The sequence below is a fragment of the Strigops habroptila genome, chromosome 3 (genome assembly GCF_004027225.2).
Source record: "Strigops habroptila isolate Jane chromosome 3, bStrHab1.2.pri, whole genome shotgun sequence".
Taxonomy (NCBI): domain Eukaryota; kingdom Metazoa; phylum Chordata; class Aves; order Psittaciformes; family Psittacidae; genus Strigops; species Strigops habroptila.
This window is the reverse complement of record NC_044279.2, coordinates 48,456,036-48,481,277: the sequence shown is the minus strand read 5'-3', so window position 1 is coordinate 48,481,277 and position 25,242 is coordinate 48,456,036. Positions and strand designations below refer to the sequence as shown.

Below are 25,242 nucleotides of genomic sequence, written 5' to 3'. Positions count from 1 at the left end.
GTCTCGCAAATGTGGTGGCCGAGGGTTGAAGACTGAGCACTGTGGTGTGGCACCCAGCCCTCCATGATGTGAGGTTATGAACTCTGTGTTAACCGGCCAGCTTATATTCAGTCACTTCAGCTAAACAGCTCCTGTCCGACTAATTCCAAATGTAAATGTGATGACAGTTTGCTCTAACTCCTTTGTCTGCTTTTACTTACTAACTAGCTTGCTGGAAATTAATTTATCACAGGTCACTATATGCTCACAGGACTTACGTTTCATGAAGTTACTTGAGGACACACCAGGACACAGGGAAAACTTGAAATAAGCAGTTGCCCTGAGATCAGCCACATCCTTTGGAATCTGAAATGTGTGGTCCTGGCTTCCCAAGACATGGCACAACCTCCTGCTCTGTGGTCCTGGTTTAGCTGCTGGGCACACAGGCTCACCTGGTGTGTGTGTGCAGGTGTAATGCACCAAGTGATGTTCACCTCTACACATTGGACAGCAGGAGCCCCGGGTTCTTGCACTTAACGTTAATGCAGAAAGTATGTTATAATTAGCACTGAATACCTTTCGAGATGGGATTCTATTTTAACTTGAGAACAGCTTGTAGCTCTGACAGTGTACTCCAGCTTGCAGGAAAAGTAAATTGCTCCTGGAATAGGTGTAATTTGCTTTGGGTGAGAATTGCTTCGTTATGGGAAGCGCTATGGGAGCACTATGATCGCGTACAGAACGTTTAAGCACCAGACCGCCGTGGTCCAAGCAGCTTCCCACTTGCACCCCAGATCAGTCTGGGGGGATGAAGCCACCCGGCCGGCACCTCCTTAACGCCCAGGAGGGGAAGCACCCTCAGCCCTGCCCTGCTGTGGCGCAGACCGGCCAGCGCTGCCCAGCCGGTAAGCGAGCGTCTGGCACGGGGACGGAGCCCCGCACGCTGCTTTCCGTGGGGTGCTGCCGCGGCTCCCCGCAGCGCTGCGGGGTCGCCCAGCGCCCGCCGCCCGCCTCGCTCCAACCGAGCCCTCCGGCCCCGGCCGCGGGTCGCGGGAGTGGTGTGCGGCCGCGGCCCTGCCTGTCGCCGGGGAAGGGGCCGGGCGGCGGGGGCGGGTGTGCCCGGCCCCCTTCGCGGCCGCGCTGCCTCGTGGCGGGCGGCAGCCGTCGTTCCGCCGCCGTTCAGTGTGGGCCGGCGGGCGGCGCGCGCGGAGGGCCGCCGCGCCCGCGGGCTCTTGGGCATGGCCGCGCCGTGAGGGGCGGGAGAGCGCGGCGCCGTGGCGGGGAGCCCCCGCCGCTGCCTGCCCAGTATGCTGCGCAAGGTAAGTGAGGACCCCGCCGCCGACCCGCCGGACGCGGGGGCCGGGAGCCCCGGGGGCCGCGGCCGGGAGTCGAGCCATGGGGCCGACAGAGGGTGAACAGCGGGGTCGGCAGCGGCATGCCTGGCGGGGCCCCGCAAGGGGGCGCGGCGGCGCCGAGAGCGGCGAGTCTGGGCCCGGGGGTAGAGGGGCCGGCGGCGGGAGCCCGCGGGGCGCTGTCCATGGTGCGGCGGCGGAGCAGCGCGGGGCAGCGCGGCGCAGCCGGGCCCGGCAAACTTTGCCGCCCGCGGCTGTCCGAGCGCGCCGTGTGCCGGCTGGGGTTGCCATGGACGCGCCTCTGGCTGGGTCAGCGCCGGGTGCGGGGGGGCCGGGGCGCGGGGTCTCCCCGCAGGCCGCTGCCGCTGGCTGCCTACCCGGGTGCGGCGGGGTGGGCTCGGCCGGTCGGGGCTGGTTGCGGGAGAGAACCGCCGGTCTGCACGTCCGCTGTGCGGCGGGACGGGCGGTGAGAGTCTATCCCGCCTGCCGGGCTGCCCCGCACACGGCGGCAGACCTTCCCTTCCCTAAAATCTCAGGCAGGGAGAGACTCCGCTCGGTGAATGTAACAGCTCTTCATCTGCACGCTAGGCATCGGCGCTGTTTACTTTGTGTGAAGGCGAACACAAGACTCTCGTGACTGGTGAAGATGCCACTATAAGCTTTAGAAAAATAACCTGAAGGTCTGAGCCGAGGGGAGGAGGGTAACAGGCAGCACCAGACCCCACTTTGGAGCTGCAACCAAATGCCGTTAAAGTCAGCAGGAATCCTTTCCCTGACATGAGAGGGTGTGCACACAGACCTTCCAGCTTCTGTCACAATTTTCAGTACTCCTTCCGAAAGGCAAGCTTTCCTGCTAGGTGGACCTGGGCTGCTTTCCACCATTGCTGGCAAGTGGCTGTAACAGGGAAATGCCCATGTATAAAAAGTACTATCAACAGAATGAATCATGTAACTGCTCGGGCTTCTTGTCCCACTGTTGTCTTGCTCTCATTTTGTGTTAGCTTCCCAAATTTTGTTGTTACAGCTTTAGACTCGCTAGCCTAAGTGTGCAGTAGCTCAAACAACTGGAGTAGCAAGACAGCCCTCAAATTTCATGGTAAAAGTGCAGGAAATCTCTAGCCTCACTGCATGGTGAGTGACGTGGTTGGAACCCAGGGTTCTCTTCAGCACTTCTGAGACACTGATCTGGGCTCCAACAGCTGAGCTTGGTTTGGCAGATCCCGATTGATGCAGAACAAACAAGATGATTTAGGATTTCCCTTTGCTCTGGGGAGGAACTCTCCACTTAGCCAGGCTCCTAAAGCCTGACATTGCTAATCTCTCTTTACAAATATTCCCAGAGCAATGTTTTATACTGTTAGTGTTAATTATTATGTAGTTATTATACATAATATTGGACAGGCTGGGTAAGAGAAAGCTGATTAATTCTGTCCTTACATTGTGAATAATGTGGAACAAATGCTTCATTTGAATTTTACCATCTTTCACTACCCATCATACTCCTTCGCTTATAAAGAGGGGGAGTGTAGAGATGGTCAAGATTTGAAATTAAGGGTTTATTAAAGGTCAAGATGACATTGGGGATTGTGGATACAAAGTATTCAAGCCTTGATTCTTTTTTATACCTAATTCCATGGCTGCCCAAGGGCTGAATCCGGGCTTTAGGGTTGGTCTACACTGACAGGCTGTTCTGTGCTGCAAGTTCATGAGCTGCCCACTGCAGACTGACCTCTGTGGGCACGATGGACCACCTGTGCTGAATTCCTCTGCTGTACACAAGAACTAGAATGGTGCCAAGAGAAGTTAAACTAAGATAACTGTAGCTTTAAAATTGTATGATTTGTAATGCCTAATTCTTCAGGAATACCTCAGGGCTAATGAAAGCTGCATTAAGAAACATCTGAGAAACGGAATCTCCTTTTAGGCAAAAGGAGCAAGAAGTAAAAAACCCCACAATTGCGCCCTCACTTTGGATCATGAATGCCCAGATCCTACTTTGGGCATCCCATTGGACAGCCTTCCTCACTGAGTTCATGGGTCAGGTCCTTAGCATGTCTTAGATAAACTGCAGTCATATGGGCAACCAACAGTTAAAATTAAATTCATGCCATGGCTCTCTAGGCTGGAGTGTGAAACCTCAGTGCCAGTTGCTTTGTCTGCCCTCTATTCTCTGCTGTTCCAGAGGATTTTCAACCATTCGTGACTTAGCATGCCATTTTTTCTTTTATATCTGTCAGGAAGGGAACATAAAATAGGGAGAATCCCCTGGTTTTCTATTTTTCTGCCTGTCATGTGATTTTATGGCCAAGAAGAGGAAGCCTAACATTTGGGACCTCTCTGACTTTGCTGTCCCTAAATGCAGTTGATGTTTCATTGATTTCTTCAAAAATAAATCAAACTGGAGAGGACTGGTCCACTGAGATAGAAAGCTGAAACACTTGCACAGGGTTTAGTATAGGTCAGCAGCTCCCTGTTAAATCCACGCTTTCCATTTGGATCAAGTTTTCCAGTGCCTCTTCTCTCATAAGGGAGCAAGTAGAAGAGTCATTCGGGATGTCTCAGAAGCCTAGTAAAAACTTAGGGTTTGTTGCCAGAGATAGGTGAAATAATGTCCTTGCCCTTTCTTTTGGGGGTGTACTGAATTTCAACTCCAACATGGAGGAGATGGACCTGTGAGGGTGGGTGGAATCAGTGACATGTTAGCGTCTTGGTGGAGCTGCTGTTGAGCTGTGTGTGTGAAGTGAGCTTTCTCTAAGCTGCAACCTTGGCTCCTCGGGTGAGCTGGTTGCTCCGAGGAGCCTGCCTGCTCCCTCTGGAATGGAGTGAAGTCCTTCAGGCAGTGGTGACCTGAAGGCAGTGGTAGTACGCAGGTGCTGGCAGTCCTGTGGCTTCAAGAATGACACAGTGATACTCTGTGCAACCTCCTCTGCACTTTTGCTCACCAGTGCAGAGATGCATTTAAGCAGACAAGCCTCCACGTGTTCCTCAGGTCCCTGCTGTAGTCTGTGGAGGAAAGCAGAGCAGCTTGGGTTAAGGAGGGTCTGGCGCTGTAGACGTCAGAGTTGCGCAGTATTGAAGAGAGACCACCACGGGGAAGCCTGGGCAGTAGGAAGACATTGCTAGCCTGCTGCTCTCAGGGCTGTCTGCTGAACCTGGAGCCTAGCTCAGCAGCTCTTATTGAGTGAGCGCTCCTGCTAGGGAGCAGTTGAGACCTCTCTGCCAGCCACCCCCACCCCTTCCTTCTGACCTTTCTAGCAACCTGTGTCCAACCTATTCTTCACAAAGGGAGCGCTTTCTAAAATCCTCTCAGTGCTAGTGTGGTCGAAGTTTCCTCATTTTCCTAACACCTTATTTGAGATGCTTTGCAGGACTTCTGTCTTTTCAGAGAGCGTTCCCTTCCTTTCTTGCCTCTAGACACTCTTTAAAGACTTGAGAAACACGACGGCTGTGTGTGCAGTTTCCTGGCCACCACTGCTTTTCCTCCTTCTTCAAGCTGTTCAAAATAGTTAAAGATGACATAAGCATTTCCAAGTACTTTCTTGCATGTATGAATACCCGTTTTAAGAACACCACTGCGTAGTATTTAGGTGCTGCAGCTGGATGTATAGCTAACGTCAGCTGTGGTTGGTCCATTTGATTTCATTCCACGTGAGAGATCTGATTCTTTTTCCTCCACATGCCCCTCACTTTTCACTCAGTTTCTTATTAGGAAGAAAATACTAATGCATATATAAGCAGGAATAAAATCCCTGAGTTTTTTTCCCTGTTTTTGCATACCTCCCGCTTCCTGGTCATTCAAATAAAATAGATTGACATTCTAGTTAGTAGAGACAAGCTGTCTATTAGATGTTGCAGGAAGCTGGTAACAGAGAGGAGAGACTACATTTCCAGGCAACAGATGGAAAGCCAGTTCTCCAAACCTCAGCATTCTTGTCTCTTTGGACTTGTTTGTCTCAGCTTCTGTTGCCAGATGACCTACCTGTCTTAACTGACCATAATAGGAACTAATTTATTCAGCCTCTGTAGTCTTTCACCAGGTCACTGAAGTGCATACTAGATGTGAATTCTCATTTGTATCTGCTTTTATTATCTTTTTGAATATCTGCTCTGTGTATCTTGTTCATTTTCACTAGGGAAAACAAATTCGCATGTCAAATACTGCCAGAGTTATATCTTCAAGCAAGATGTACCCACACTTGGAAATTAATGGAAATCAAATACAACAAGAATAAATTAGTATTTAGGGACAACAAAAAGAAATTAGCATAGGCAGAATATATTGAAAATCCAGGCTGGGCTAAATAATGTTTGTGATAAAGATGAAATTGTGTGCTACTTCTGGTTTTATTATATATCATTTAATGTTCTTAGCTACCTGTTTTTTGGCTCTGATGCTCGGTAATCAGTAGCTACTCTTGTAGATACAAATGAAGATGGAAAGGGAACACTGTTGCTTGGTAATACTCTGTTTAATTCATAAGGTAGTTAGGAGGGACATATATGCCTTGACAGGTACAGAGCAGTGTTGCATGTTGCTATAAATTTTATTCACCAGATGTTTGAGCAGAATGAAAGTTTTATTTTTAACCAAGTGATTATTGTCTGGTTTTTACAACTTGTTGGGCAAAACTGCACATACTGGGGCAATTTGGGCTAATGGGAGTGAGTGGCACCATAGCTCTGCTGGGGAAAAAACATGCCCTTTTGGTATTTTTAGTTGCTCAGAGATTGTCTTCAAATAGTATATAGCACTGTCAGTCAAAGACTTCATTTCTTTGAGGTTGAGGTAATAATGAGATTTTCCTTATTCAGCTATTTTAGAGGCTCTACTATTTTGGCTACCCTCAGGGAATATGAAATCTGTTAGCACTTAAATCCATGACAACAGATAACTTAAGCATTAGATTTAGCTGAGCTAATGTGCAGGCGCTTTAACTGGGTAAGCCACAGTCCACCCTGGCATGAGGGAGCACTGAAAATAAATTCTTGCTCCAAGCACAGAAGAGCGCGGTTATGAATAAGGGCCTTTGGCCTTTGGGAGAAACAGGACAGTCAGGCAGCTGGAGGTTTCTGCTGCAGCTTGGGCAGGCTGTGACTGGGGAGGGTTCAAGTGGGGTTTAGTGGATTTTTAGTGAATTTAGGTATTTGGAGGGGTTTAAGTGCCTAAAAGATTACACGATGTGCAAGCAAGGATTTTGGTGGGATGTCAGTATTGGTTTTGAAGGACTAAAGATAAAAGGATGTCCAACCTTTACCTCAAGCACTCCTGTTTGCTGAAGAGTTCATCTTTCCCATCACTGCTTCTGCTCTTTTGTTTACTGTGACTTGACTGATCAGCAGTAGGATCCATCTCTGCCAATGGTATCTATGATGCAAATATGGAGCAAAAAGGGGCCGAAATTTCCCGGTGCTTGAAAAGACTTGAAGCAGTAGCAAGGGAATGAAGAGGACCAAAGCAATGAGGCTAAGGCTTCAGGCTTGGCAGTGGTGTGTGCTGTGTCAGGCAATAGATGATGGAAGGGCAATTCATTCTGCTCTGCAATACAAATAAGGTTCTTGAAAAGGTAGGCTGGTATTTCTGCAGTTTTGAAGGTTTTAAGTTGTAAGTGTCATTGTGGTATAAATAAATGTCATTGGGCTGTCTCAAATATATCTACCATCTATTTAAAATCTCTATCCTAAAATTTATTTTCTTAAGATTCTATAATAAAATTCTTTGAAGCTGGGCAGTCAGGGGCCAAAATCTGATGGAAAGAAAGTGAGATTTATGTATCGAAGTCCCTGGGCTCACTTTTGAAAATGGGATTTAAATGGCTGACGTATTTTCAATTGTCTTTCTTACTGGTTGTATTTTTACCTTCCACCTCTGTTGGTAAGCAGAGGAGAGCAAGGCATAAATGGCATAGGGAGGAAGAATTAGGGAGTGACTGGTTGTTAAATGTCTCAGTCAGCAGAACTGGGGCCATCAAATGAAGCCATCAGGCCCCAGGTTTAGAGCAGAAGGATCTGCTCCTCATTTAGCTGTGCAACTCCTTGCCATTAGGCATTGTGTGGAACAAGAGTTTGCATGGATTCAAAAAACAAGCAATTTCAGGAAGAATACTTCAAAAGCCCTTGAGTACAAAACTAACACCGCTGGCTTAGAAAGCCCTTAACCTGCAGATCCCCAGAGGCTGGAAAGTATTCCGGGGGACAGCATTACGTAGTTAGTTTGGTCATGAAAGTCTTCCCAAAGCATTTACTGTTGGCCGGTGTTTCAGTCAAGATACAGGCATGGATTTAGTTCGAGCCAGTACAGTTGAGCACCGCAGAACTGAGCTTTGTTTTCTCCTGAGGTTGCTTGTGAGATATTGAACCTATTAGAGTCAGAATGTTGATTAAGCAGGTGAGCTGAGAAATGTTTTGTTAGTCTATGTCACCTCAGAGAATGAGTGCATAACTTAAGATTAAAGCAACGGGAAAAGAAGTGAAGGAAGATTGAGATCCCTTAAACATGTTGTCTTCTCTGAACTGAAAACAGAAGAATTTTTTTAAAGTCATTTCTAGTGTACATGACTCCTGTTCAGGACAATGGTAGGTCAGAATGGCTGGTTGCATGTTTCTCCACAGCTTACCTGTGCCAGGACCAACATTTCCCTGTCCTCATGTTCTGAGGCGGGGACAAAGCAGGTTCTAGCACAAAAGGCACAATGAAAGGGCAGCTACTATCTTTTCTTCTGTACGTTCCCCACTGCTGGAATGTTGTCCTGGTGTGCAGACAATAAAATCTTAGCTTTAAAAAATATATATGAAAAAAATCTCCAAACAGACATGGGGGAAAAAAGGACAAATGAGCTGATTGATCTTTTTGGTCATGAGGAAAATTTTACCTCCCTTAACTAAGTTAATTTCCAGGTCTGCCCAGTGATAAACCTGCAATTTCCAAAGGGTTTTTCATTTCCACTGTTTGGGGTATGGCTCTGCTGGATTGAGCAGCCAAATATATGGAATTAATAGGTTCACCTTGTTATGAATTCCTGGCAAATAAGCCACATATGACTGTTTTTGCTGTCAACCTTTCCTGCAGTAGTTAGCAATTAGTGCAAAAATGGATTTCTCCAGTCTGCTGCTTTACCATGTAGCAGAGGTACATTTAGAAACTGGCATTGATGGTTTGTATTTTGGTCTCCACTGTTTCCTCTGAGCGAAGCAGCAAGTCCTGCTTAGGTGAGGATGCAGCTGGTGTGTCTGCCCAGTGCACCAGACAGTAGCATACCTCTTCCAAATAGTTCAGGTGAGACTGAGCAAATCTGAGTGTTTCCTGGACCTACCAGGTCATTTAATCATAGGATCACAGAATGGTTTGGATTTAATGTTAGACTGATGATGACTGAGGTCTTCTTAAGTTGTAATATCCAGCTGACTGATGCAGCATCTTAACTGCTTTGTGGTGGGACTTCTAGGCCAAACGGTTCAGACCAGTAGGTTGTTGTGAATTGTTAACCCCTGTAGAACTATATTAATAGTTCTTCAGTTTGAAACTGTTACATCTTTCTGGTCTGTGCACCATTTATTTTCTGAAGCCTCAACAATGGTTTGCAAACAGCACCAAGCACTCAACACACCTCCTCCTTGCTGCCTAAGGAGTAATTTCCATCTTCAGAAGGTAAGTGGCATGGGCTCTGGGCTTGGTTAAATGGGTACACTGTTTTCGCTGGGCTGTTGACCTGATGTGGAATTTTTTAGGCAACTTGCTTTGATCTTTTTCTGCTACAGCCTGTCTTGGACATGTTGTTGGTGGAGAAACCTTTTCTCTCATTGAAGAGTAAGACTTACAGAAATGTTTGATAGTCTCCAGCTGTAAGGCGAAAAATGGCTAGGGCTCACCTTTTCTGCCTTAATACAAGTCTGTGCATGCCCTGACAGATCTCATGTGGCTTCAGGACCTGTAAAATGAGGACACTAGCCCTTTGGTCACTGGTTTCTGAACACTTGATCTTAAGCTGTTGTATTTAACGTAGTGGAGCCTGACCTTGAATGCCAGAAACCATTATAAAAAGAAATGCTTCACTGGCCCATATTATTTTTCTCAAAAGTATTTTTAATAGAAAATAAGGCTTTGATTTAAAAATAATACCACAGAAAATATATTTCTGTTCAAAATACTGACTTTTCCCTGAAAAACTAACCTGTAGTTGGAAATTAAAAAAAAAAGCTTAAAGCTCTTTATTCTTGATGGGAAACCAAATCTTCTCTAGAAGGGGAAAACAGATCTTTTTTTCCAAACAGCAATACAGTATTAATTCTTGCTAGTTTGATTTAGGTATTGTTTTGTAAATGAGTTATATTTTCATCTGCTTTTTCTTTTTTTATTATTGTTCATCTTGGACATTTGCTAGCATATGATTATTCATAGCAGTAATTGAATTTGCAAATCTCCCAGTAGTTCTCCACCCTGTTCTGCTGCTCTCAAAACTATTCTATTACATGTTCTCTTTGTCTTTTTGTCTTTCTCAGCTTATTTCTGGGCAGATGAATAAGCACACATTTTAATGCATTTCAATTATCTTGCTTTTTGTCAAGATATATTTTCAGGTAACACACTTAATTAAAACTCCATTAACTGTTTAAAAAGGAAATATCCCCTGGCGGCAAGCTTTTGGGACTGGCCTACTTCAGGTAATGAGTGCAAATGGATGTGTGATACATATTGACTTGCTCAGATATAAAGGGAGATTTTTGTCCTTTTTCTTGCCTTTTTGTATATAAAGGAAGCCTGAAGAGATACTCGTTCCATTGCTTTTTGCCATTTTAACTGGGGCTATTCAGCTCTTCCTGAGAGTTAGATTACAAGGCTATTTTTTTTTTTTATGTTTGTTTGTTTTTTAGGTTTTTGTTGGGGTTTTTTTGTTTGTTTGGGGTTTTTTGTGGGGGTTTTTTGTGGGGTTTTTTGTTGTTTTTTGTTGTTTTGTTTTATTTTACTTGGTTTTGTTGTTTTATATTATAGTGTTGTTATTCTGTTCTGTTCATCTTGGTTTGTTTTATCTTGTTGAAAGCAGGGCTGGTTGTACAGACTTGGGATACCTTCTCAGCAAACAGATCCTCTCTGACCTTTAGTAAGAAAAAATCAGGACAGCTTATCTAAGCTTTTTGCTCTTTGCATCCACACTCAGCAAAGGCATAACCGTACCCAGCCTTGCAGCGAAGAGGCTGTGTCCAGCCTCAGAGGCTTTTCTCCTTCTGCTCCAGACCAACCTGTTCCCATCCCCTGCTGTTCCCTTCGCCCCGGAGCAGCCAGTTGCTGAGGATGCTGGTTAGGGTCGTGGGAAAGCTCAGGTAGATCAAGTTGTTTTTCTGAACACAAAGCAAGCTTTTCAGAGAGGGCTGCTTTGGCTACTGCTTGCTGCTGCCAGGTCAGCTACTGGTCCGCGCAGACTGGGCTTCTGCGGCTTGCAGAGCAACTGCACAGAAAGGCGGCTGAGCACAGAGACTACCTTGATGAGGGAAGGGAGCAGGAAGAAGGTCCTTCTGCAGAGTGGTGAGTGTTATGTTACGTGAATAAAGTTTGTTTTTTTAATTACTGGGGAGAAGTGTAACCAGAGAGCCCTGTAGGCTGTAGCCCCGCGTGTGCCATTGCAGAAACTTCTACATTGCAGTGTAGAAGGAGTTGAAGGTTTGCAGATTAAAATATCCCGGGCTTTGGGTGATGATAGAAGCCACAGTTTCCTGACAGCTATTTATTGTTCCTCTTTTTAATGTGTGATCCAAAAAGCTTTTTTTATCCAAGAGGATTTTTAACTTAGCTCTACAACAGATGATTTCTTTTAACTACTTTTTTCAGATCCTGAGAAGTAGGAGTGCAGCTTTAGCAAGCAAGAATGCGTATCTGCATACGTAATACTCTGGTAATTCACACCTGTTGAGAGAAAAATAACAGATTTGTATCCTAATAGTCTGGCATAGCAGTTCTAGAGGTGGGAGTAAGTAGTCCAGACTTTTGTACTTGGCACCTCTGCTGCCAGACTCTTCGGAAATTGAAATAATTAAAGAAAAAGATGAAGTTACTTTTATTCAGTACATCTCTTGCAGAAATACAGCAATGGTTGTGAATAAAGGAATTTCAAATCACTGGTAGTAGATAGTAATCTAATGTAAATCCCCAGGCAGGTTAAGTTAATGTATTCTCAGTATGATGCCCGGAGTAGGATGGGGGGAAGGGAAGGGAAAGGATGAATCAGCTCTTATGTTTTGCAAGATCCTGTCTTCTAGTTCAATATTGTCTTGTTTTCTTTGCCTGAATTTATTCCTGACAGGTGGTGACAGAATGTTTTCATTAAAGCAAGGCAGATACCTTCCTAGAATCACGGAAATCATATGAAGTCTCCTGTGACAAACTAGTATTGAGGTTTACAAGTGGCTGGGTTCTCTTGGCCAGTTCTTTAAAGCTTTGACCTTCCTCACTGCTGCTTAACGTTTTTTTCTGGGACCCATTATTCGGGAGCGCAAGGACAAGAGTCTACAGGCTGTGTCTCCTCCTGCCTGCCCTGCCCACAGGGAGAACCACTGCCTGCAGGAGGGCTGGTTACCCGCAGTGGGGTCGAGCCTTTTCCCCGCACAGCCTTGCACAGTGGTCGTGCTGACCTGCTGGTGGGCTCAGGGCGGTACCAGCATGCCTCCAACCTGCTTTAGCACTACATGATGTTGAATTACAGATCAGCAATGGCATTCTTTTGCTAGAGCCTCTGAGGTTAGGGTACAGTTTTAAAAGTACTGTTAAGAGAGGGTAAGCTGGCTCTTACCAGCTGACAATAGGAAAAGCTGGGCATAGGAAACACTGCTGTGACAGCACCACTGTAAGAGTAACACATGTTATTAGTGCTTGCAAAGAGTGCTTGTGCCTCCTTCGTACATGGCTTGTGGAGCCAGGGTAGATCCTGATGCTCACATGAAGTTTGAATCTCGACGATCCAGGTGGGGTAGCTGTACCTTACCTCATATGCCCTCGAAAGCTCGTCGCTGGAGTTTGTTGAAGCCTGTGCTGCCTGCTCTGGTTCCCCAGTTGTGGTTCCCCAGTGAATTTCAATGAGAATGTGGGTCACTGTCAGACTGCAGCACCACGGGGACAGAGGAGAAATGGCTACCTGTGCCTGAGTAGGGTGGGCAGTCAACCACATATCTACTATCTCCAGCTTCAGGGCTAGGGACTGTGTGTGGACCAGGTCTCCATGTTTAGGGTGGGATTGAGGAGAGGAAGAGGAGCTGCCTGATGAACCAAGCACTGTTGTCATGAGTCTCAGCAAAGACGAGTGCACTGGGTGGTTTTTAATTGCTGGTTCTGGTGTGCTGAACCACCACCTCCAGAATAGCCTGCCTATAACAAGTGCCCAGGTGTCCAGGCTGGGTTTACTATTCTCTGTGGTAACTAAATTTAGACAGAATATAATTTAGAAATGAAAGAGACAAATCACTAAATCAGAGGCAAGCATGGCATTGAATCAAATGAAGAAAAAGTAATGCTTTCCCCAAGGTATATAACAATGAGTTCATTTGTTCCTTGCTTCTGGAGCCCGTTTTGATTTCATAAGCACATTTTCTTCCTTGGCACTGCTACTGTAGGGATTTTGAAACTTTTTATTTGTTCTCAACATTTTTGCTGTGCCTGAGATCAGCATTGTTAGCTTTATCGGTCTGAGTGTTTGGTTCAGTCCCCTGGGCCTATACAGTGATCAGCTTTGGCTATCCTACAGGGCAGATGTTGGCAAGCACCTTTAGAGATGCTAATAGGGGGTGGTGGAAGGGGAGTGATACTCAGCACAGGGATAAGTGTGCATTAAAAGCCTACTGCCTTGGTGTACCTTAATGCTTGTAGGACTTCTCATCTTCACAGTGCTTATAAGCATGAACGAATCCTCATGGCACCACTATGAAGTGATGTAGATATGTATTATTGCTATGGTTCACAAGAGGGCAACAGATAATCTTTTGTTGTGCAAGACTTGCCAAAGAAGCCAAGGAGAGAACCAGTAGTTTTAAATGACTGTCTTATCCAAGACAACTAGAATTTGTCTTTCTAAGACATGCATCGTAAATGCATACACCTGTGTAGGCACATGCATTGGTGCTCTCCTGAATAGAGAAATGTTTCTAAACTAGTGCTTGGGAAAGCAATGCAGCTTTGAAATAGCTGAATGATTCTGCAGGGAAGAGCTGTCAGACTTGTATCTCTGTTACTGAGCTTACTAAGGTTCTGCATCCTAATAGGGTTTAAGATTAGAGCTTATTTATCAATTTCAGACTTACCTCATGCAATTTCTCCTGTACCTCAGTTTGAAAAGGAGGATGGAGAAGAGGGAAAGGAACAGCACCTCCAGAATACGTGAGAAGTGGTGCTTGGGTCCTCGGGCAGTGGATGGGAGGAGAAAGAGCAGCTGAAAGAGGTGGTTTGGGGCTGAGGTTGCCTGACAGGGCTGGGGTGGTGAAACTCCAGCTGAGGGAGGAGGCATCGGTGGGACCTTCAGGAGCCCTTCTGCTGGTTCTGCTGGAGCATCCGTGGCTGGGCTTTGTCTGCTCCTGCTGCCTGTTATTGTCATCCTTTGTAGCCAAAACCTTTTCAGCGTAGTTCCACCCTTGCTGCATCCACCTCCTCCCATCTGTGTTTGTTCTCCTAGCAGCTCCTTGGCAACCTGCTGCACAAGATATAGTCTGCAGCCTCACTTAGAGAATTTCTCTACTCTGACCTCCTCTGTATTGCAGACTATTTCTGCTTCAGAGGGCTTAATCCTGAAAAGAGCTAAACTCAAACTAGACACCCTTAGCTGAGATTGTCTTCCCAGGCAGGTGGATTTATGGTTAGGAGCAGTACATACGGAAGTACATTAACCACTGTAGGGTAGAAATCAGTATGATGAATTAAATTTTTCAAGTGAAGTCTGTAAACAAATTCTAGCTGTATAAAATCACTTTTTGGGGGAGAATCTTCTTTCATGAATAAAAAGTTAAGGTAAAAATGAAAGTCTATTCAGTATTATGAATTTTAAAAAACTGTAATGTATTTCTTTTACAAACACTAATGTTTTCTGACCAGTGGTCACTGAACATCATTTAAGTTTATATAAATATATATATGTATATATATTAAATCTGGAGTTGTGTCGGGAGTAATATCTTGTGAGACAAGTATTTAGATATAGCGAGGAACTAGGGCACAGATAATGATTTTTCTGATCAAATTAAGTTTCTGCATACTGAAATACCCATTTAGCAACTCTTCTGAGGCATTTCAAGCGGCACAGAACTCACCAGCTCTATCCCTGCTGATTCTAATGCCCGTTGCAAGTTGTGTACTTTGAGCCCTACAGCCTGACACTGTGACTTGTTCACAGAAAGGCTGACTGGCTCACAGTAACATTGTTTCAGAAGCTGTAAAGGCCATTCTTTCTGTACCTTGGGTTGCTCCATGATAATCCCTTTATTTTCTGCAGGCACTTCCCATTCTGCTCTCCTGCCAAAGGATGTGCTCCCCCAAACACTGCCTCCCACCTTTGACCGTACTGCTGTCCTCTTGGGGTCCATCCACTAGCGCTGGGACCTTTCACACTTCCCTGGCAGCCTCTGCAGCTCTGGTTTGCCTTGGCTCTGGTCCCTGTCTCCTGCCGTGTGATGCGTGTGTAGCTCTTTCTGGTTCCCCCATGGCTACTCTGTTGTCCCTTCTCTAGCAATCAGTGCTGCTCCATCTTTTCTGCAGTCAGTGGGTTGTGGCATGATGTTTTCTTTTCTCTCTTGTTTCACTGAATCCCACTTTTTTCCCGATAGCCTTGTCAGAGCCAGTGCCTTCACTTAGCATTGCCCTGTGGTTAGGACTTTGCATACAGGTCTCTCTCAGCTATCTTACACTGCTAGGATGCTTTTCAGATAATGAGGTACGCAAGAGCAACACAATTTACTCAAAGAGCTGGATTAGATTCATGTATCACCTGTAAACCCATCTTCCTGAAAGCAGGAAGCCTATGTCCCAGTTTTCACTAAGACTATCTTTTGAGAATTATTCTGTTAGTGGGTGGGACATGCTGCTCCCTGAGTACGAGGCTCCAGTCATGCTTGGGCAGTGTGAACCTCCCTATGCTCTTCATGGGCTCTTCCCAAGAAGATGGGCTATTAATAAGTAAAGCATTCAGTTTCCCCCTAGACTTTGATTTTGTGTCTTGTGGGGTTTGTTTCCGCATTTAAGAACACCAGGCTGATACTAGTAATAGTGACTAGTGAGTCTGATGCCAGTACTGTTGTGTGTTCTGTGTTTGAGGTAAACATGTGGGAATTAATTCATGCTGAGGCATTCTGTGTAGTCCACCTCCAGTATGTAAAAAAGGGGGCATGTGAACTCAAGCTGAGCTCACTCTGTTTAAGTATCCTGCATTGCTACAACAGACAAAGAATTAGTATCTGCATGTCACATTTTTGTAGTTTAAACTAATTGAGCTGTGTATGATTTGCTTTTTCACTCCTACTAAAAACAACTGATGATTAGTGCCAGTATAAGTTAGACATGAGTAAAATGCTGTTCAGATAAACAGCTTGAATAACGTAACAAATGGTGCCATTTTGCAGGACTATTCAGAGCGCAAAAAATCAGTCTGCTTCCAAAACTGGAGCCCTGCCACTTGATTTGTGGGTTTCTAGCAGTTTCAGCCTTAGCCGTTTCAGAGCTCTGTTTATCTTATAGTTAACATAATCACACTGTCCAGCCATCAGCATGTAAACTGCACAGATTATGTTCAGGAATTACGCTGTGGAAATGCAGATGGGTCTGTTTAATGAGGTATGAGACCTGTTTTGCATGAAATGTATAAACCTCAATTATCCATACGCCACAAGGGACGAAGGATAATTTTGATAATCAAGCTTTGAGAAAATGGTAGGAATATTCAATATGATAAGCATTAAGAATAATGACCTCATCTGGGATAACACAAGGCTCGGATAACTGAAGTGCTTCTGTTTTGGATTCGAAGTCTGTATTAGTATTTAATGTTTGGGCTCCAGTTCAGTAACTGCTATTAGTATCCAACTCAAAAAGATCCAAGATAAGAGCCAAGTAGATCCAAGTGCTTCTCATTGGCACTGTAGTCTTCAGTTAGCTATTCCTGGGGACAGAAAAGGAGAATTGATAGGCTGTTTCTCAAAGCCAACAGGCCATTTTTACACAGTGTATTTGCTGACTCAAAAAAAATTAGTGGGCTTAATTTTCTCTGGAAGTTGTATTTTAAAGAGAAATCCTTTTCTTTTTGTTAAGATTTGGAGCTCAGAATGTTTTGGAATATTTTTCTTGTTTATTTAGAGTAAATCTCACTTCATTTGAATTAGTTACTGCTCCTATGGTGATACTTGAAATAAAGACAATCTTGGATGCTCAAAAGAAGGGGGGAAAAAAAAAGACTAAAACTCATGATGTGAGTCTTACTGGTAGAATCATATTAACTCTGCATGCTGATGTTCAGAAATTCCTCCATCCTCCTGCCTCCCATTGTCACTGCCTTTTGGTTTTTAAGTTCATGGAAGGTTTTTCAAACAACTCTGGCAGAAATCAGCTTCACATTACCTTACCAGAGTGGTAGGGATCAACTCAAAATCATCTGGGTCACTACACTCTGAAGAGATATATGTTTATATTCTTGGTATGAATTGGCATATTCTCCTGTTTGAAATACCAGTAAGTTTATAGTAAATGAGGACATCCTCATGTTGGTATGGGTGGACTGTTTTGGTGTATCTCCAGCTGTTCTACTTGACTGCTTTGTACTCTGCCAGACTCTGTAGGAGTGTGTCTTCCATTCCACGGGCAGAACAAATAGGTGAATCCAAACAGAGAGATGCATGAATGAATGGGTGCTGTTTGTCTGTTGAGATGCAGCCTGGGTCAATTTACTGGCAACTTCATGTCCTGAAGTCAAGTCTGTAGCTGACACTGCTTCATTATTCCAACGCGCATTGTGCTTGGAAAGGGGCCTGTGGCCCGTCCATGATCTCACCGGCTTTTTGAACACTTTAATCATTTGGTTGAAAAGATGTGAGTGCAGGGTCACTACTGGGATGTAATGCTACATCAAAAATCCCTGTAAGAAAGAAAATACCTAAGGCTAGGCTCAGGTAGTTCTGCTACCTGTCTTTAATGTGTTCTTCTGCATAGCATGTGGTAGCTGGAGGTTGGCAAGCCATACTTTGTGGTAGACACTGCAAAAATAACTGTGGTTTGGGACCTTGCATGTTCATAGTAAAGGGCTACCTGAAAGCTGAGGAGTTCTTTGCAGTACAGGAGACCAGCTGGATACAGAAGATCAAGGGGGACTTGAACTCACAGCCTTGCTATTTTCAAATCAGTAGGGCTCCTACATGACAGCCCTGCAGAAAGTTCTTCAATTGATCAGCATCAGCATTTATCTTCTGACCCATTTCTCTTCCTTGTGCTACGCATAACTGGCACTGTCCACAGACATACAACCAGCATCTCATTCTCTGTGTGTGCACAGGATATTTGGAGATTCAGTAGAGTCTGTACCTTTGCACTTGAGAAGATTTATGAAGAATCACCCAGACTGTCATAATCTCCTGCCTTTTTCTAGCCAGCTTTAGGTCCTGTGTTGTTTTGCAACAGCAAATCAATAGTCACAGGTAATCTCTGTAGTTCATTTTATCATAACTACTATTCATTTTCTGTGACTCCACTTCCAAAGCCTGCTTTCCCAAACACTGCCAGTCTTGTCCTGCACATTAGACGTGAAACAGAAAGCTACTTCTTACAAGTGTCTTTGTTGGCTGTTAATGTGGCAGAGAAAAAGAGCAGGATCTATTACATAGCAGAGGACAGTCAGTTGTACAAAGTGTGGGTATATTACACAGACAAACATAGATCTTGAAATAAGAGACACAGTGCTTGAAAAGAAGTATCTGAGACATGTTGTTTTTCGGGACAAAACTTGGCCATTTGGGAGTAAATAATATACTTGAAAGTACATATAACATGTGATACTGTATCACTGAGGTTTCTGTAGGATGGCTTTATTCCCTTGATTTCAGTGGGAACTCTCTGTGTTCTTGTAGAGTACAGAAAATGTCAGGGAAAATATTTGGATGTAATGTTTCAAAGCAATGCCACCTTATGGTTCATTTCAGAACAGGAACGTGTGGCATTCCACCATGCAAAACACCATGTGGATCTGGTTGGGCTCGCTAACTTTCTGTGTTTCTGATCAGTGGGGTCAGTGATGGCCTATACCTATCACTATCAGGACTAATTGCAGAGAAACAAATGCCATTATTAGTCTGCTTCTCAAGGAAGAGCTGTTCCCTCTGTGCAATTAACTATCTCATTGCTCACATGAGCAAAAAATCCTGCCTCGAGTCCTTCCCTCTCAGACTGTTTGCAGAGGTGCACATGCAGTTACGGTCCAGGGCTCCCATTTCTGGTGAGATGTTGTACTCCAACCCAATGTCACTATTTATAATCTTGACAGCTACGGCCCATATTCATTGTACCTACCCCTGCGGTCCTCTCATTCACACCGCAGTAAATAATCTCTAACTGGCCAAAAGCAGGAGGAAAGGCTTTGAAGTTCTGCAACACTGTTGCCCACCTGGATCCCCAATCCCTAAGCAGCATGGGTTTCATGGGCCTGGATATGTCCTAAGATGATCTTAGAACAATCTTTGCCGAAGAAACTGGTCTTCTTAGTCTCTTGCTGCTCTTGTTCCAGCTTCTGGCAGGACTAGCTGCTGCCTGGATGCCAAAAGCTTGTCAGAGCTGCTTGTTTGTGTGGCTGCACTGAATTCCCTGAGAATTCAATTACATGTTGACATATGCTCATGTTTTAATTACAGCTACTGGTGCAGCTTGGAGACATCTTTTGTCTGTAGAAGCTGTAACAGTTGGCAAATAATTCTGGTTAGCCAGTGAGAGAAGGGTCACTGAATCACAGAAGGAAAGTTCTGGGGATACTTTAATTAAATTCTAGGTTTAAAAGTAGCAGTTTCTTCCAACAACCGCAATGCCTAAGTCCCAGAAGTGGGATTAAGGAAGATGGGATTCTTTGCTATTTTGCTGAATCCAAAGGAAATCCAGTTCTTGAGGAAATTACTATTTGAACTGCAATGAGAAATGGCACAAGGATGGATGTGACAGGAGCAGCTGGGACTAATGTTCAGCTGTTATTGCACTGCTGCTCAGTGCAGTTTATACAGCCATCACCTTGACCATCCTTAGTGTTGACCCCCACCAGTTGCAGTGGGGTTAAAATAAAATAGAAGCCATCAGCTAGGCTTTGGCTCTTTCTGTTGGACCAGTTTATTCATATACAGCCCATTCTTCTTCCTTTTAGGCACACAGGCACTACACACCAGCTTCATCGAGCATTGTGCAAGACTGCTAAATTCCCTCAGATTCCAGCAGCAGTCCCATTTATTGTGGAAGACAGGAAAGCTTAGTAATGAAAATCTCAATATTTGCTTAAATATAGCTGCTGCTATGAATTTAGCTTGTTCACAAAGGTGTGTATGTTAAGCTCAGTGGCTGCAGAGAATACTGTAGAAACTCACTTTCCTATGGTCTTGAGCCTTTTCATTCATAGACTTCTAAAAAATAAATTATACTATTTTCTGTTCTCATCATGTATCCTTTGAAATTCCCATCCCTTCTCCTACAGCCTTTCTTCTGCTAAATACTTTGACAGCTACGTGCAGGCTGCCTCATTTGATTTGGCCAACAAAATCAAAACCTTTGGCCTTCCCTCTCTCTGGTGTTAGAAAGTACATAGTGAGCTTATCATATCGGACATCTCCAGTATGTGATTGGGCTGAAATCAACATCAAAAGTTTATTACAGACATATTCATAGACTGATCCTGGAGATCTGATTTCCACAGGGAACCAGGCTAATTGAACCAAGTCAAAAGTATGGAAATTACAACCAATGTAAGATTAAAAAAAAAACCAGAAAATTATAAGAGTATGGAAATATGAGAAAACAGTCCAGAAATGAAAGAGGTGCTACACCGGCTGCCTTGTAAAAGCATCAGAAACCCTTCACATCGCTGCCTTCCATGATTAAGGAATATTGCAAACTTTACTTCTGAGTGTCTTGACTCACAGGCTTGGGTCAGGTTCTTCTTGGGAATAGATGGTTACAGCTTTGCTGATGGCAGTTTGAATGCCAGCACCATGCTGCAGCCAAGGGTGAGTGCATTTTGGAACAATTTTGCAATGTGCCTTCAATTGTGTATTTCCAAATCACTTCAAATGAACTATGCTGCTCTGCCTCGGGGCATCCAACTTTAATACCCGGTACTGGTTTGGCAGGCCTAGCTGTGATATACTCTTTTGCTTGTCATTATTTATGTGTAGTCAGTATTCCCATTTCATTGTAATAAGCTTTTTTTTTTTTTTTATCAAACAGTAATTGTATGTGTTATAAAAAAGATTTATCCCAAATGAGAGAACTCACCAACAGGGAACTTACAATGTTTCTCTGTGCCCTCAATATAATCTCTCAACTGCATCATCTGTTCAAGGAGTGCATTCTCATTCTGATTTATTGGTGTCACACAAACTATTTTATATCAAAATGATATATATCTGGAGAATTAAGTAACTGCAGTGTTGGAGCAGGTCTTGGTAAGTAATTTCAGGGCAGATTCAGGTGACTTTGGACACATACTGGTAGGTCATACAAAAAACCTCTGAAATATCTAAACATGCCTGTGTCTGTGTGTAACCTGCTGTGACAAGCTGGTCTGCTGACTGCAAGGGCTGGGTGCCAGAGCTCCCTGCTCCCTGATTGCAAGGGTTGGATGCCAAAGCTCCTGGCTCAACAGGCTTCTCTTGATGTGAACAGGAACCCTACTCAGCTGAATAGGACCCTGTGCTCACAGGTGTATATGTATGTGTGCATTTTTGCACGCTCAGTCTGCGTTATTAGGTGAATTGAATGGTTTTACTCCTCCCATTCTTTATAAGAAAGGGGTTTAAATTTTAGGAAAAAAGCTGACTCAAAAATGAGCATATTCTCATTAAAAGTGTGATATTAGTGGAATAATTGCTACAGCTTTATTTTGAAGTCTGATTTGGCTTGTTATCATTTTAAGTGTGTAAATTTATTTTGTTACATGTATTTTTGAGACAGCAGTTACTGGTTGGACTTTTTTTTTTTTTTTAATAAACACTTCTTATGGAAACAGAAGGTTATTTTTTATAAAGTATTTCTTACCTTTAACATGACATAAGAAGTTCTTTACTGTGAGGGTGGTGAGGTACTGGAACAGGTTGCCCAAAGAAGTGGTAAAGGCCCCATCTCTGGCAGTGCTCAAGTCCGGGTTGGACAGAGCCTTGGGTGACGTGATCTAATGCTAGGTGTCCTTGCCCATGGCAGGGGGGTTGGAACTAGGTGATCTTAAGGTCCTTTCCTGTCCAAACCATTCTATGATTCTATGACTTTCAAAGATTATGCCAAGTTCTTCAATGCCAGATTTTCCTATATGAAAGAAAACATTTGGAAAGATTTAAGGATTGTGTGAGTAGAGAAAGTGGGTTTTGGTTTGGTTCTGAAGACGCAGTTTCTGAGGTTATATGACCTCCCAGGTTCAGAAAGGCTCATAGCTGTAGTAAGACTCATGTTGACAGTAAGGCATCACTAGTGAGTGTTCTTCCACAAAGAGTGTTCTAGTGGTTTTCTTCTGTCTTACCTCCCTCTCCCCACATTTCTTACCTCAGAAAGAGTAGTCTTTTGCCACTGTTGTTTGTTTTAACATTTCCTGGCATCTAAGTATGGTTTCAGGTATGAAGCGGTGGCACGCTAGTTTACGAACACTCTCATTGGTATTCATGGCCAGATTTAAAAAAGGGCTCATCTTTACTTGCCTCAAACAATATTCACAGGTTTATAGCATCTCTGATTGTCAGCTTTAGAGGTTTGCTTACACTTGGATACAAGATCTCACTGCTGTGTATATAGTTGAATCTTATTTTATTTCTCTACATTAGAAAATCACTCAGCTTTGTGCCAAACGAAGAGACTGAAACCCATGCCTTGTCTCACTAGTGCTTTTTACATCTGCCAGAGCATTGTAGTATGTGACACCTGAACTGTGATCTGCTTCTAATTGCACCACCAGTAAATACTCATGGCTTATTTGTATGCTGTTTACGTTTTAATGCATTTGGAACTTTTGTGTTGTTCTCACATTTTTAACAGAGGATTGGTTTTTGGAAAACATTATCTGTGTAATAAACAGAACGAGGCTGCTTTTCTCACGCTTTTAACCTCAAAGCTGCCAAGTGTACAAAAATTTGTACAGAGTGATTGTGTGGCACAGAGAGTGATGCACTATACATGCTTCTCATGTGAGCGCATTTGTTTTAGAGTTACACCTGTTGGTGTATCCGCTGGAAAGTTATTATGGATACTACAGGCTGAATGGAGAAAGTAATGCTGCTAAAGGGCAATGGGTAATTAATGCTATATAGAACTTCATGCTTGCATGGATCCTGCTGCAGGATCAATGTGCGATGTGAATGTGAATCTGGGTGAGATGCTCAGCCTGTGGAAGTGGCAGGCTTAGGGTCTAAAATGCAATATAATGCTTTGTCTTCCAGTTTGTTTTTCTGAGCTCTGTGGTAAATCCTACTGCTTGGACACTCTCCACTTGGTTTCTTCTTTCTTTGGAGCCCTGCCGTGCTCAGCAGGAGTGCATTAAGATGGAGAGTTTGGGGTAGTTGAGCTTTCAGCCTCCTGCTCTGTTGCATCCTTCTAAGCGCTGCAAGAGAAAAAGAAAAGGAATTATTCATAAGAGAGATCATACTAGGAGCTAGGCTGCCTGCAAGAGACAGGGTAACACCTTCTTGCAGCAATCGAGCCTGTCTTGTCCTGTATCCTAAATTTCTTGCATACAAAATGACTTCTAGCTGCCACAAGCTCTGCATCTGCCAGCGCAATCAACCCCATTTGTCCTCGTACACTCAGTTTTCTGAGGCTTAGGTTTTGTACAGATGTTGTACTCGGAATCCAAAGCTTACAGAATGCCATGAGGTACCCAGTGACTTCAGTGGGCTTTAGGACCACTCCTAGATTCTAACTTCACTGATGCCTTTTGAAGGACCAAATGATTAGATGGAGTTTTGAAAGTCCCTCTGCTTCATCTGTCCTCTACTCAGATTAAGGGTTGTGATTTTATAATGAAACTAGTCTGTGATGTGAGACTGTAATACAACTTTCTACTTTCTATAGATATACAGAGTATACATTATGTGTAGACATATAATTACAGTTAAGACCTTGGTTACACAAAGAGCCACAGAAGTCAAATGGAGTAATTTTTTCTGCCATCTCTCATGAGATCTCAGATCAACCCCTTAGCTGGGACAATGGCTTGCGATGTTCTTACAGGCAGGTGCCCCGTGGACGTTCAGGAGACAGGCTCAGTCCATCTACTGTGGCTGGCAGACATGCAGATCTGCATAAGGTTTAACATGCTTAGAGGGAAAAATGAAGTTTGGATCTGTATGTAGGCTGCCAGAAGAGACTGCTGCCTTCAGCTGGCCAGCACCATGTTTTCTAAGAGTATGGGAGCTTTGAAATGGAGCTGGAATATTGGGAAACTGAGGGAGAGAGGGGGCAGTTGTGCCTTTGCCAGCTATTGTCAGTTCAGGCGGGTGCTGCATTTTGACTTTGCCTAGCTCATCTGGGCTCACGGGCACCTGCTGGGGCCATTTTCAGGGACGGATGGTAATGCTCAGAGATGTGAATACAGATTTTCATTTAAAAATGCCATGAACTTGTAAATTCAGAGCTTTTCAATTTGTAAAAATAACAAAATCACATTTATTTTACACAACAGTAATGATGCACAGACTGAAAAACCTGTGTTGCGTTTATAAAGGGAGACTAGAAAGTAACTTCATTCACTGTAACCTTCTTTCCAGAAGAGCCAGAGCACAAGTGAGCTGTAGCTGTGTATCTTTGGCCTTGAAATTGGCAAGACAGAAAATACTTGTTTTATTCTTGTTCAAGGGCTTGACCAGCAGCACAGAATAAAACAGAGATTCTTAGGGGGAAATGCAGTGCCATTCTCTGGATTTAGCAGTGGAATTTTATTGTATTCTTACGGCAATTTTAGCTATGGTCTGTTCAGATCCTTTTTGAGACCTCCAATACCAAGGCTGTGTGACTAAGAAATCCAGATCCATCTTCTTACCAACAGCAAGAGGCAAGAGGTTTGAGACTAGTTCTATGTTTTTCCCAGTGTTTAGTAAAAGCTTGGTCCCGGGTTTTGTCTGATACTCAGATCTCGCTTACTGAAGACCATACCTAGCATCTGCCACCGCTGAGCCTGGATTGCTCAGCGAGCCATGGAGAAAGCTGAAGCTCTGTGGGCGGTTCTGATGTGACAGTGCTGGTGCCCACTGTCTCTGGGCGCAGAGCACCATGCACCCACACCACCTTCTGTGTGCCTCCAGCACCTGCTGTGCCCCGTGGCTTGGTCTTTCAGTATGGGGCTCCCCTGCTAAAGTGCATGCGCCAAATCTGTTTCCAGTGGACTCCTCCACTGCCATGCCATGATCATGCCATGCAGACAGGCTAAGAAAGTTGGGGCTGTTCAGCCTGGAGAAGAGAAGGCTGCGGGGAGACCTCGTGGCAGCCTTCTAATATCTGAAGGGGTCCTATAAGGATGCTGGAGAGGGACCCTTCATCAGGGACTGCAGTGATAGGACAAGGGATAATGGATTTAAGCTTAAACAGAGGAGATTTAGATTGGATATAAGGAAGAAATTCTTCACTATGAGGGTGGTGAGACACTGGAACAGGCTGCCGAGGGAAGCTGTGGCTGCCCCATCCCTGGCAGTGTTCAAGGCCAGGTTGGATGGAGCTTTGAGCAACTTGGTCTAGTGGAAG

General features: G+C 44.3%; 1 protein-coding gene across 2 annotated transcripts in view; it reads left to right on the top strand.

Moving 5' to 3' along the window:
- The first annotated feature begins 792 nt into the window (after positions 1-792).
- Positions 793-25,242, top strand: part of TMCC3 (transmembrane and coiled-coil domain family 3) — a 151,826-nt gene continuing 127,376 nt past the window's right edge. The window contains exon 1 of one of the 2 annotated variants that reach the window (XM_030479713.1): positions 793-884. Coding sequence is in view for 1 of the 2 variants with exons in the window: in XM_030479711.1 (XP_030335571.1) it covers positions 1,287-1,298 (12 nt within the window). In the remaining variant the exon portion in view is untranslated. Of the gene's footprint in view, positions 885-1,177; positions 1,299-25,242 lie in introns of those variants that run through there. The other variant, XM_030479711.1, reaches the window with a different exon arrangement.